The sequence below is a fragment of the Hypanus sabinus genome, chromosome 23, assembly GCF_030144855.1.
Source record: "Hypanus sabinus isolate sHypSab1 chromosome 23, sHypSab1.hap1, whole genome shotgun sequence".
Classification (NCBI taxonomy): Eukaryota; Metazoa; Chordata; class Chondrichthyes; order Myliobatiformes; family Dasyatidae; genus Hypanus; species Hypanus sabinus.
Genome location: NC_082728.1, coordinates 1,732,116 through 1,744,403, shown reverse-complemented (window position 1 = coordinate 1,744,403; position 12,288 = coordinate 1,732,116). Strand labels below are relative to the sequence as shown.

General features: G+C 43.5%; 1 protein-coding gene across 3 annotated transcripts in view; it reads right to left on the bottom strand.

Annotated features, from left to right (window-relative positions):
• Nucleotides 1–12,288, bottom strand: part of mmd (monocyte to macrophage differentiation-associated) — a 103,623-nt gene that overhangs the window by 26,099 nt on the left and 65,236 nt on the right. For all 3 annotated transcript variants that reach the window (XM_059948163.1, XM_059948162.1, XM_059948164.1), the window contains 2 exons: nucleotides 9,260–9,341; nucleotides 7,942–8,102 (listed from right to left, as the gene is read on the bottom strand). In XM_059948163.1, the coding sequence (XP_059804146.1) occupies nucleotides 7,942–8,102; nucleotides 9,260–9,341 (243 nt within the window). The remainder of the gene's footprint in view (nucleotides 1–7,941; nucleotides 8,103–9,259; nucleotides 9,342–12,288) is intronic.

The following is a 12,288-nucleotide window of genomic DNA, read 5'->3' as shown; positions in this document are numbered from 1 at the left end:
ATTGCTACTCTGCCAGCATTTCCTGCTTCTGCCAACTCTTCTCTCATGCCATTGTAATTTCCTTTATTCCACTGAAATACTGCTCCGCCAGATTTTATTTTCTCCCTATCAAATTTCAAGTTAATCATATTGTGATCACTGGTTGCTATGGGTTCTTTGACCTCAAACTCCCTAATCCCCTCTGGTTCATTACATAACACCCAATCCAGTATAGCTAATCCCTAGTTAGCTCAATAACAAACTGCCCTAAAAAGCTATCTTGTAGGCATTCAACAAGCACACTCTCTTAGGACCCATTACTTACCCAATTTTCCCAATCAATGTGCATGTTAACATCTCCCTTTCATAACATTGCCCTTTTGACATGACTATTCTATTTCCCATTGTAATCTGTGGTCCACTTCCCAGCTACTGTTGGGAGGCCTGTATATAACTGCCATCAGAGGCAGAAGGGGGCCATGAGAAGGCCTTGGTGGACAGGATTTAGAAAAACCCCAAGGCATTCCACAAGTATGTGAAGAGCAAGAGGATAAGATGCGAGAGAATAGGACCAAATCAAGTGTGACAATGGAAAAGTGTGTATGGAACCAGAGGAAATAGTAGAGGTACTTAATGAATAATTTGCTTCAGTGTTCACTGTGGAAAAGGGCCTTGACAACTGTACCGATGACTTGCAGTGGACTGAAAAGCTTGAGAATGTAGATATTAAGAAAGAGCATGTGATGGAGCTTTTGGAAAGCATCAAGTTGGATAATTCACTAGGACCAGATGGGATGTACCCCAGTGAGGATGAAGCGAGCAAGGAGATTGCTGACCCTCTCCAATGATCTTTGCATCATCAAAGAGGACAGGAGAGGTTTTGGAGGATCGGAGGGTTGCGGATGTTGTTCCCTTATTCAAGAGAGGGAGTAGAGATAGCCCAGAAAATTATAGACCAGTGAGTCTTACTTCAGTGGTTGGTAAGTTGATGGAAAAGATCCTGACAGGCATGTGTTACAATCCAGCAACAATGAATATATGACTGAAACAGGGTTTTTATTACAAATAAAACATCTTTTTAAACACAGTAAAAACCCACAAGTAAACAAACGACTAACGTAACCGGAAATCAGCTGCGATACAGCAGCTCGAACAGTTCTTAAAGCAGTAATGCGAAAAATCCAAAATGATTTCACAGTCCGTTAAAGGAGAGGCTTTCCTTGATAATAAATTCTCTTTCATGGCGTTACTGCTCAGCCCAGTCGAAGTATGCTTCAATCAAAGGATTTACAGTGAAGAAAAATGAAACGGCTTAAAGGCACTGACCTTTCTTTGGCAAAACTTTGCCCAACCCTCTATTCTTCCGGCAGAACAGGAGTTATCATGGGCGTAGCTGATGAATTCCTTCCAAATGAGAATCAAACAAGGTCGAACCTGCTTTACCGTCAAAATCAACTTTCCTCGATCATTAACTTCTCGAACTTCAAATCTTCACTCTCCAATGACTGGACCGGCAGTATTATGGCAAAACTGCCGGCAATAACCTTTGACTTAAGGCAGAAAATAAAACTCCACTTTTAAATGAAACTGCGTCATAATATCGGAATACGCAGCAACATGGAGTCACTACCAAATTCAACTACGGACTGCCCATGTCACAGGGTGGGGTTCTCCTTTTATACCTTGTTTTAAAAAAAACTATCACATGACCTCTCACCAACGGGAAAATGACGTCACTCCCCCATCACAAGACCATTACCTCATGTCCAGCATAGCCTCAATTACATCACTGTCACGTGACAGGTACAAGATACCCATGGGTACTTAACACAGGATTTATGAACATTTGGAGAGGCATAATATGATTAGGAATAGTCAGCATGGTTTTGTCAAAGGCAAGTCGTGCCTTACAAGCCTGACTGAATTTTTTGAGGATGTGACTAACACTTTGATGAAGGTAGAGCTGTAGATGTAGTGTATATGGATTTTAGCAAGGCATTTCATAAGGTACACCATGCAAAGCTTATTGAGAAAGTAAGGCGGCATGGGATCCAAGGGAACATTGCTTTGTGGATACAGAACTGGCTCACCCATGGAAGGCAAAGAGTGGTTGTAGACGGTTTATTTTCTTCAGGGAGGTCAGTGACCCATGGTGTGCCTCAGGGATCTGTTCAGGGATCCCTACTCTTTGTGATTTTTATAAATGACCTGGATGAGGAAGTGGAGGGATGGGTTAGTAAATCTACTCATGACACAAAGGTTGGGGGTGTTGTGGATAGTGTGGAGGGTTGTCAGAGGTTACAACAGGATATTGATAGGATGTAAAACTGGGCTGAGAAGTGGCAGGTGGAGTTCAACCCAGACAAGTGTGAGGTGGATCATTTTGGTAGGTTAAATATCATGGCAGAATATAGCATTAATGGTAAGTTTCTTGGCAGTGTGGAGGATCAGAGGGATCTTGGGTTCTGAGTCCATAGGACACTGAAAGCTGCTATGCAGGTTGACTCTGTGGTTAAGAAGGCATACAGTGCATTGGCCTTCATCAATTGTGGGATTGAGTTTAAGAGCCGAGAGGTAATGTTGCAGCTATTTAAGACCCTGGTCAGACCCCACTTGGAGTACTGTGCTTAATTCTGGTCGCCTCACTATAGGAAGGGTGCAGAGGACATTTCCAAGGATGTTGCCTGGATTGGGGAACATGCCTTATGAGAATAGGTTGAGTGAACTCGGCCTTTTCTCCTTGGAGCGACAGAAGAAGAGAGGTGACCTAATAGAAGTGTACAAGATAATGAGAGGTATTGATCGTGTGGATAGTTAGAGGCTTTTCCCAAGGGCTGAAATGGCTAACATGAGAGGGCATAGTTTTAAGGTGTTTGGAAGTAGGTACAGAGGAGACGTCAGGGTTAAGTTTTTTTTTTAACGCAGAGAGTGCTGAGTGCATGGAATGGCTGCCGGCGGCCATGGAGGAGGTGGAAATGATAGGGTCTTTTAAGAGACTCCTGGATGGCTGCATGGAGCTTAGAAAAATAGAGGGCTATAGGGAAAGCCTAGGTAGTTCTAAGGTAGGGACATGTTCGGCACCGCGTTGTGGGCCAAAGGGCCTGTATTGTGCCGTATGTTTTCTATGTTTCTGGGTAACAAGATCATCCACTTATTTTTTATACTCCATGCATTGAGATACAACACTTTGAGCACTGTTCTTGCTACCCATTTTGATTCTGCATCCCTAATGAACTGATACTCACCCTGTTGTCTGCAATTTTAACCAAGCACCTGCTTGCCCTTCCTGATAGTCAGACTGCATGCTATCTTTGCTTTTTTTAGCATCCGCCTTATCCGGACTCCTTTCACTCTGGTTCCACCACACTGCCAAATTAATTTAAACCCACCTCAACAGTTCTAACAAACCTGCCTGCGGGAATACTGGTCGACCTCAGGTTCGGGTGCTCCCCGTCACTTTTATGCAGGTCATACCTCCCCCAGAAGAGATCCCAATGATCCAAGAATAGGAAGCACAGCCCCATGCACCAGCTTCTCAATCACGCGTTAATCTGCCAAATCATCCTGTTTCTATCCTCACTGGTGCGTGGCACAGGCAGCAATCCAGGAATTACTACCCTGGACACCCAGATTCTCAGCTTTCTGCCTAGTTTTCTAAATTCTTTTTGCAGGACCTATTCACTTCTCCTTTCTATATCATTGGTACCTGGCTACATGCCCTCCCCCTCCAAAATGCCGTGGATGTGATCCAGACGTCTATAAACATGACCCTGAGAGACAAGATGCCATTCAGGTGTCCCATTCACTCCTGCCTGTTCCTCTATCGAGTCCCCTATCACTACCACTATCCTTTTCTGCCTCTTTTTCTTCCGCACCTTGACCCATGCTCAGTGCCAGCAACCTGGTTTCTGTGGCATTCCCCGGAAGGTCATCCCCCACAACAGTATACTTTTTATTGCCAGTGGTGTACAATACATGGACAGGTCAGTGGAGTACAATATCCCACTCACATTGGATAGGTTAGTGGTGTACAATATCACACACAAATTAGATAGCTCAATGGTGTCACAATATCACACAAAAATGGGACAGATCAATGGTGTAAAATATCACATACACATTGGGCAGGTTAGTGGTGTACAATATCACACAAAAATTGCGGATGGTTTTGCTTTGGTTCTGTCCTGTCCTCAAGATTTCTTATCCAGGCAAGTGGACATTATTGCATCAAGTTTCCCACTTGTGCCTTATAGATGGTATAAAACACGGTGGTGTTACTCACTGCAGAATAATCAGCCTCTCATCTGTATTTGAAGCTATGGCATTCATCTTGCTGGTGAAGTTGAGTGTCTGGTCAATGGTGAACCTCTGGGTGCTGACAATGAATGTTTGTTAAAAATAATGGCACTGACTGTCAAGGGTAGGACACTTTTTGAAGATGGCCACTGCCCGGCATGGTTGTGTAAGCAATGTTACCTGCCCCCTTTCAGCCCATGCCTCAATGTTGTCTAGGTCATGCTGCATGCTGAGAAATTGTGAATGGAAATGGACATCGTGCAATTATCAGCACACTTTCCCACTTCTGAACTTCTAATGGAAAGATCAGAAATGAAGATGAAATAATGGATGAATCTAGGACAGCAAACTGAGGAACTCCTCTAGGTCCAGGGGCTGGGATGACTGATCTCCAACAAGCACAACTTTTGAGTCTAAGTTTGAGTAGAGGTGAATGAGAGCAGGGGTTAAGTTGGGTATGGAGAAGAACTGAAAATATGTGGAAGCTAACTCACAGAATGAGAAATTAGTGCATTGTTTAGAGATGGTATTTGAGGGTTTTAATCACTAAACAGGATTACTACAGCGAACAACATACACCAAATGGAGGAGTTCAGCAGGTAAAGCAGCATCTACGGAAAAGAGTAAACAGTGAAGAACTTGGGCCAAGACTCTTCTTCGGGACTGAGAAGAAAAGGGGGAAGATGCTGAATTAAAAGGTGGGTGGAGGGGGAAGATGTTAGCTGAAAGGTGATAGATGAAGCTAGGTGGGTGAGAAAGGTCAAGGGCTGGAGAAGAAAGAATATGATAGGAGAGGAGTGTGGACAATAGGAGAAAGGGAAGGAGCTGGGAGGACCCAGAGAGAAGTAATAGGCAGGTAAGAAGAAGTAAAAGGAACATATCATTTGTTCATCTGGTTGTAAAGGAGTTAGTTACCACATTTTCAACATCAAATTTATCCTCAACTCAAAAAAAAAAGCTTGTTTGATTCATAGTACCCTTATTCAAGAAGAGCAGCTGGGATAAGTCAGGCAATTACACACACTTACACACTTACTGTATCTGTCTAACATCAATGATAGGGAAAATCCAAGACAGAATCTACATTGGAGATTACACAAAGATAGTCAGCATGGATGATGCTATCTGACTAATTTGACTGAATTTTTTTAAAGGCAACCAATGTACCGATGAAAGCAGTGTGGATATTGTGGTGTAAGGACAACATGGTAGTGTAACGATTTACAACACCAGCTGTAAGATTGTGTTCCTGTCGCCGTCTGTAAGGTTATACATTCTTCCTGTGACCATGTGGGTTTCCTCTGGGTGCTCCGGTTTGCTCCCACATCCCAAAGACATACGGGCTAAGGTTAGTGAGTTGTGGGCATGCTATGTTAGCACCAGAAGCATGGTGACTCATGCATGCTGTCCAACACAATTCTCAGATTTGATTTGATGTGAACAATGCACTTACTAAGTGTTACTATGTACTGTACATGTCATAAATAAAGCTAATCTTTATCTTTGTCTTTACATGGACTTCATTAAGACCTTTGACAAAGTTTCATGTGGTCCCAAAGCCCCATGGGATGTTGATAAACTGGATCCACAACTGGCTTGGTGAAAGGAGGCAAAGTGTGATGGTGAAGGGTTGATCTTGTGACTGGAGGACTGTGACAAGTGCCATACCACAAGGTCTGATGCTAGAACCTATACTGTTTGTTGTCTACATTAATGATTTGGAGCTGTGATTAGTAAGTTTGCCTATGGCACAAAAATGGTGTCGATTTTGAGGAGATTGGTATAAGATTCAGGATGACAATGATCAGTAGGCAATGTGGACAACACGTCAACTGCAGATGCCATCTCTCTGACACTACATTCCTCCTTAGAACACCTGGAGAATAAAGACGCATATGTAAGGCTCCCTTTCATTGACTACAGCTTTGCCTTTAATACCATCATTCCAAATAAACTGATTCCTAAGCTCTGGAACCTGTGTCTTAGCACTCAGATCTGCAGCTGGATCTTCAACTTCCTCACAGACAGGATCCAGGCTGTGAAAATAGGGAACAAGCTCTCCTCTACAATCACTCTGAGCACCGGTGCCCCACAAGGCTGTGTACTCAGCCCCCTGCTGTACTCACTGTACACCCATAATTGTGTAGCCAAGTTTCCATCAAACTCAATATATAAGTTTGCTTGTGACACCACAATTGTAGGCCATATCTTGGGTAATGATGAGTCTGAGTACAGAGAGGAAATTAAGAACCTGGTGGCATGGTGCGAAGACAATAACCTATCCCTCAACGTCAGCAAGACGAAGGAATTGGTTGTTGACTTCAGAAGGAGTAGCGGACCGCACAACCCCATCTACATCAGTGGTGCGCAGGTGGAACTGGTCAAAAGCTTTAAGTTCCTCAGAATGAATATCACAAATGACCTGACTTGGTCTAACCAAGCAGAGTCCACTGCCAAGAAGGCCCACCAGCACCTTTACTTCCTGAGAAAGCTGAAGAAATTTGGCCTGTCCCCAAAAACCCTCTCTAATTTTTATAGGTGCACCATAGAAAGCATTCTTCTAGGGTGCATCACAACCTGGTACTGAAGTTGTCCTGTCCAAGACCAGAAGAAGCCGCAGAAGATCGTGAACATAGCCCAACACATCACACAAATCAATCTTCCATCCTTGGACTCACTTTACACCGCATGCTGTCGGAGCAGTGCTGCCAGTATAATCAAGGACACGACCCACCCAGCCAACACACTTTTTGTCCCTCTTCCCTTCGGGAGAAGGTTCAGGAGCTTGAAGATTCGTAGATTCGTACGGTCAGATTTGGGAATAGCTTCTTTCCAACTGTGATAAGACTGCTGAATAGATCCTGACCTGGATCTGGGCTGTACCTTCCAAATATCCAGGCTTGACTTGCACTACCTTACTTTCCCTTTTCTATTTTCTAATTATGATTTATAATTTAAATTTTTATTATATTTACTTCGATTTGTACTTCAGGGAGTGCGAAGCATAGGATCAAATTTCGCTGTGATGATTGTACGCTTTAGTATCAATTGTTTAGTGACAATAAAAGTAAGTAAATAAAGTGGGCATTGCAATCACAGGTGGAAGTTAAGGTTTAAAAATGTAATGTAACATACTTTAGGAAGATGAATAAAGACTGAGGAATCTAGACAAGCACTTGAGCTGGCCAGGCTACAAACCAAATGGGAGTAATATACGTGAACCTTACCATTGATATGGTGGCCTTTTTTATTTGCTTTATGACTCCCTGGATCTATTATAATGACCATCCTAATTTGTTCTGAAAATGCTAAGTAGGTCTACTGATCTCTCTAGCAACACACAGAGAATGCAGGAGGAATGCAGCAAGTCTACGGAGGGAATAAATAGTCGACGTTAGTGTTTATGGTTGATGTTCTCCTTGCTGATTTAAGGCAGGTCAGTCATAGCGTCATTATGCCAAAGGGAAAGGAAAATATGGTAATTCCGCTTCTCCTAGTGACCACCTGCAATTCCCACTATCATTGTGACAATTACATGAGGACAGGATCTGCTTAGGTGATCTATTACAGACAATGCAGCAGAGTTGTGTGTGGCCCTTGTAACCAGTAGATGTACATGCATATACCGACCCCATTGAGAAAATGAAGAATGTTAGCAAACACTACCTCAAGTGACTCTTCTTCCATGCAATTATGTGGAAGAAAGTGGAGACGATGAACAGTGCACATAGCCCTACACCATACATCCAGGCAGTAATCTTCTCCCACCGGTCATCTGACAGCCTATGAAGCAAAGTGCTGCCAACAATTGCTGGAACAATGAGAAACTAGGAAGAAAAGATAAACCAATTCAGAAGTTTACACACATTCTCACTTCTCTAATGGCTACCTTTGCTATTGGGGTAGGTTTCTTTTACCTCCCTGGGGAGGTGGATTTCTGATTCTGCTAAATGGAGTCTAGTGACTTCAGCTGGACACTACAATGCTTTGTGTGTGAGACGAAGATAGCACTGGGTTCAGCTCAAATCAATTAGATTGTTTCTTCCAGATGCTGAGGTTGAGGGGAAACCTGACAGAAGTTTATAAAGTAATGAGAGGTATAGACAGCCAAAATCTTTTCCCCAGTGTAAAAATCTTAAATACTAGAGAAGTGAAAGATGTAAAAGGGACCTAAAGGGCAGCTTCTTCATGTAGGGGCTGGTTCATATATGGAATGAGTTGCCAGAAAAAGTGCTTGAGGCAGGTTCCATATCAACGTCCAAAAGCTTTTTGGATAAGTGCATGGATGGGAGGCATTCAGAACATATGGGCCAAGGCAATTAGGACTAGCTTGGTGTGAACCACAGTCAGCATTGAACAGTTGGACCAAAGGAACTGTTTCCATGCTGCATTACTCTTTAGCTATAATAGGATGAAAGGGGAATTTATCAGTAGATAGTGTGGACTCCTCAATCCTGCACTGGCATTCAATATTGTGACTGATCTTTCTCTCAACTCTCCTTTTCCTCCTGATCTCTGCATCCTTCAATTTCCCTGATATTCACAGGCCATGGGATCTCTGTGTGAATAGACTCAATTACTGAGCCTTCTTAAGGAGAATGTTCTAAGCATTTACAAAGTCTCTGAGCGAAGGATTTTTAAAAATCTCAGACCTTGATGCTGACTCTTTATGCTACAACAATGCCCTTTCATTCTGGAGCTTGTTGCCTGAGGAAACTTACGAATAGAATCTTTGAAGTATAGAGAGCGATAAGGTTTTCCTGTTAGAGAATGCTCAATACAATTCCAGATTACTATCTGCATCAGGGTGGGCTGCACATATCGAACTGCAATCTGAGGCTGTCCTCAAACAGAAGGTGATATAAAGATGGCTATTCTTTTGATCTCAGTTAGAAAAGCCCGGATATCTAATCTTATTTCTGAGAGACTCCTCTTCCATCTCTTTTTCCCAAGGAAAAGCCCTGGCAGAAAAGGAAATACTTACTGCGTGTGTATAACAGTTTGCAGCATGTTCATAGGCAGTGGGCTGGTACCGGGAATTAGCCGGAGGTCTGTTATTCATAAACCTATGAAGAAAAGAACTAATTAAATCAGTGAGAGTTTACTGTACTAAAATTGGCTGTCACAGTCCATACAATATTGATTTCACTTCAAAAGCACTTCACTAGCTGAACAGTGCTTTGCAAAACTGTGAAAGGGCATGAATCAATTCAGCTGTTTTCAATGGCTGGTCTTTGTCTTGAAATACAGTCAGAAGCAACAAAACTTTACCTCCGTCAATTCAAAGTTCAAAGTAAATTTATTATCAAAGCACATACATGTCACCATTTACAACCCTGTGCAAATACAAAAGTAAAGAATAATAATATTAAATAAATAATCTATATATTTTGAGAACATGAGATGAAAAGTCCTTGAAAAGTCCATAGGTTGGGAACATTTCAAAGAAGGGGCAAGTGAAGATGAGTGAAGTTATCCCCTTTGGTTCAAGAACCTGATGATTGAGGGGCAATAACTGTTCTTTGTAAATCAAACATTACTAATTTTTTTAAAAAATGGCTGTCAAATATGATTCCAGCAGCCTGGAGGATTCTCTTCTTATTATAGACAGTCTTTCAGAATGAAGGATTTCTGTGGGTCCTGATGCCTTAAACAGGATCAGAATCAGGTTTAATATCACTGGCATATGTCATAAAATTTGTTGTTTTGCAGCAGCAATACATAATAATTTCAAAAACTATAAATAGTGCAAAAAGAGAGAGAGGTGATGTTCATGCATTCATTGAACACACACTAAATGCTGTAGGAACTCAGAAGGCCAGGCAGCATCTATGGAAAAGAGCAAACAGTCGACGTTTGGGGATGAGACCCTTTATCAGGACTAGATTCATGGACTCATTGTCCGTTCAGAAATCTGTTGGCAGAGGGAAAAAACTGTTTCTGCAACATTGAGCATGTGCCTTCAGGCAACCTGATGGCAGCAATGAGAAGAGGGTATGTCCAGGGTGATAGCTGTCCTTAATGATGGATGCAACCTTCTTGAGGGCATCGGTCCTTGAAGATATCCTGGGTGCTGGGGATTTTAGTGCCCATATGGAATTGGCTGAGTTTACAACTCTCTGCAGCTTTTTCCAACTCTGTGCAGTGACTCCTCAACACCAGACCGTGATGCAACCAGTAAGAATGCTCTCCATGGTACATCTGTAGAATTTGCAAGTGTCTTTAGTGACATACCAAGTCTCGTCAAATTCCTAATGGGATACAGCCACTGTTGAGCCTTCTTTGTAATTGCATTAATATGTTGGGCCCAGGATAGAACTTCAGAAATGTTGACACCCAGAAACTTGAAACTGCTCACCCTTTCTGTTGCTCAATGAGGACTAGTGTATGTTCCCTTGACTTCCTCTTCCTGATGTCCAAAATTAATTCTTTAGTCTGACATTGGGTGCAAGGTTGTTGTTGTGGTGACACCACTCAACCAGCTGAACTACCTCGCTCCTGTATACCTCCTCATTACCAACTGAAATTCTGCCAGCAATAGATGTGTCATCAGCAAATTTGTAGATTATATAACTGCGCCTAGACACACATTCGTGGGTGTAGAGAGAGAGTTGTTGTTGTTCGTCCTTTGGAGTCGACTTCTGTCAGGTGGAGGGTTTGTGACTGTGGGTCTGGAGGTGACTGGTGAGGCCAATCCGGGCCCTGAAAGCTCGCCCACATGTGGGACACATGAGGGTAGGTGCTGCAGTGGAAGTGGAGGTAACTCGAGCCTTGCGCGGCACGTTTCCTCTGAGCCTCTGCGGTGCGTCTGATTTCTGCTGCATACGCTCCTTTAGTGGTCCTGCTCCACCAGGTTGGGCACCAGAGCAAGTAATTCAAAGTTACTGGGATTGATGTTGAGGGACACTTTGAGGCAGTCTTTGAAACATTTCTTCTGCCCTCCAACTGAGCGCTTGCCCTGGCTCAACTCTCCATTCAGCAGCTGTTTTGGGAGTCGACTGTCAGACATCCTGACGACATGGCCAGCCCATCTGGCTTGGGCTTTCTGCAGGAGGGTGTAGACGCTGTGGGTGCTAGCCCGCTCCAGGACCTCTGTGTCTGGGACTTTGTCCTGCCATCGTACGTGGAGAAGTCTGCAGAGGCAGCTCAAGTGGAAGTGGTTGAGCTGTTTAGTGCGTCTGCTGTAGACAGTCCAGGTCTCGCTGGCATAGGGGAGGGTGGTGAGAACCACTGCTCGGTAGACCTTCAGCTTGGTGGTAAGGCTGAGTCCTCTCCACTCCCATACATTCTCACAGAGTCTCCCAAAGGCGGCACTGGCTTTGGCAATTCGTTGCTGATCTCTGCATCTATATTCACTGCTCGTGATAGAGTACTGCCCAGATAAGTAAAGCTGTCGACTGCCAGTAGCTTCTGCCCCTTTACTGTGATGTGTAGTTCCTGGTAGGGCTTTTCAGGTGTGGGCTGGTACATAACTTGTGTCTTTTTGGTGCTGATTGTAAGTCTAAAGTTGTCACAGGCTCATGAAAAGCAGTCCATTTCTCGCTGCATCTTCTGCTCTGTGCTGCATTGAGGGCGCAATCATCAGTGAATAAGAGGTCTCTGACGACGGTCTCCTTTACCTTTGTAACAGCCTGTAGACGCCAGAAGTTGAATAGCCCACCGCCAGTCCTGTATCTGACGTTTATACCATCCTGGACAATCGCGGAAGGCATCATTCAGCATAGCAGAGAAGACCATGCTAAAGAGTGTAGGGGTGAGAACGCATCCTTGCATCACACCATTCATTACTGCAAAGGCTCCTGACTCGTCACCATAATCCAAAACTTTCACCATCATGCCAATCGTGAAACTGCTGAACAATCGTGATGAACCTGCTAGGGCAGCCAAACTTCTCCATTATCTTCTATAAGCCATCTCTGCTGACCGTATCAAATGTCTTGGTCAGATTGACGAAGGTCATAAAGAGGTCGCTGTGCTGCTCTTGTCATTTTTCCTGGAGTTGGGCGTGTAGCA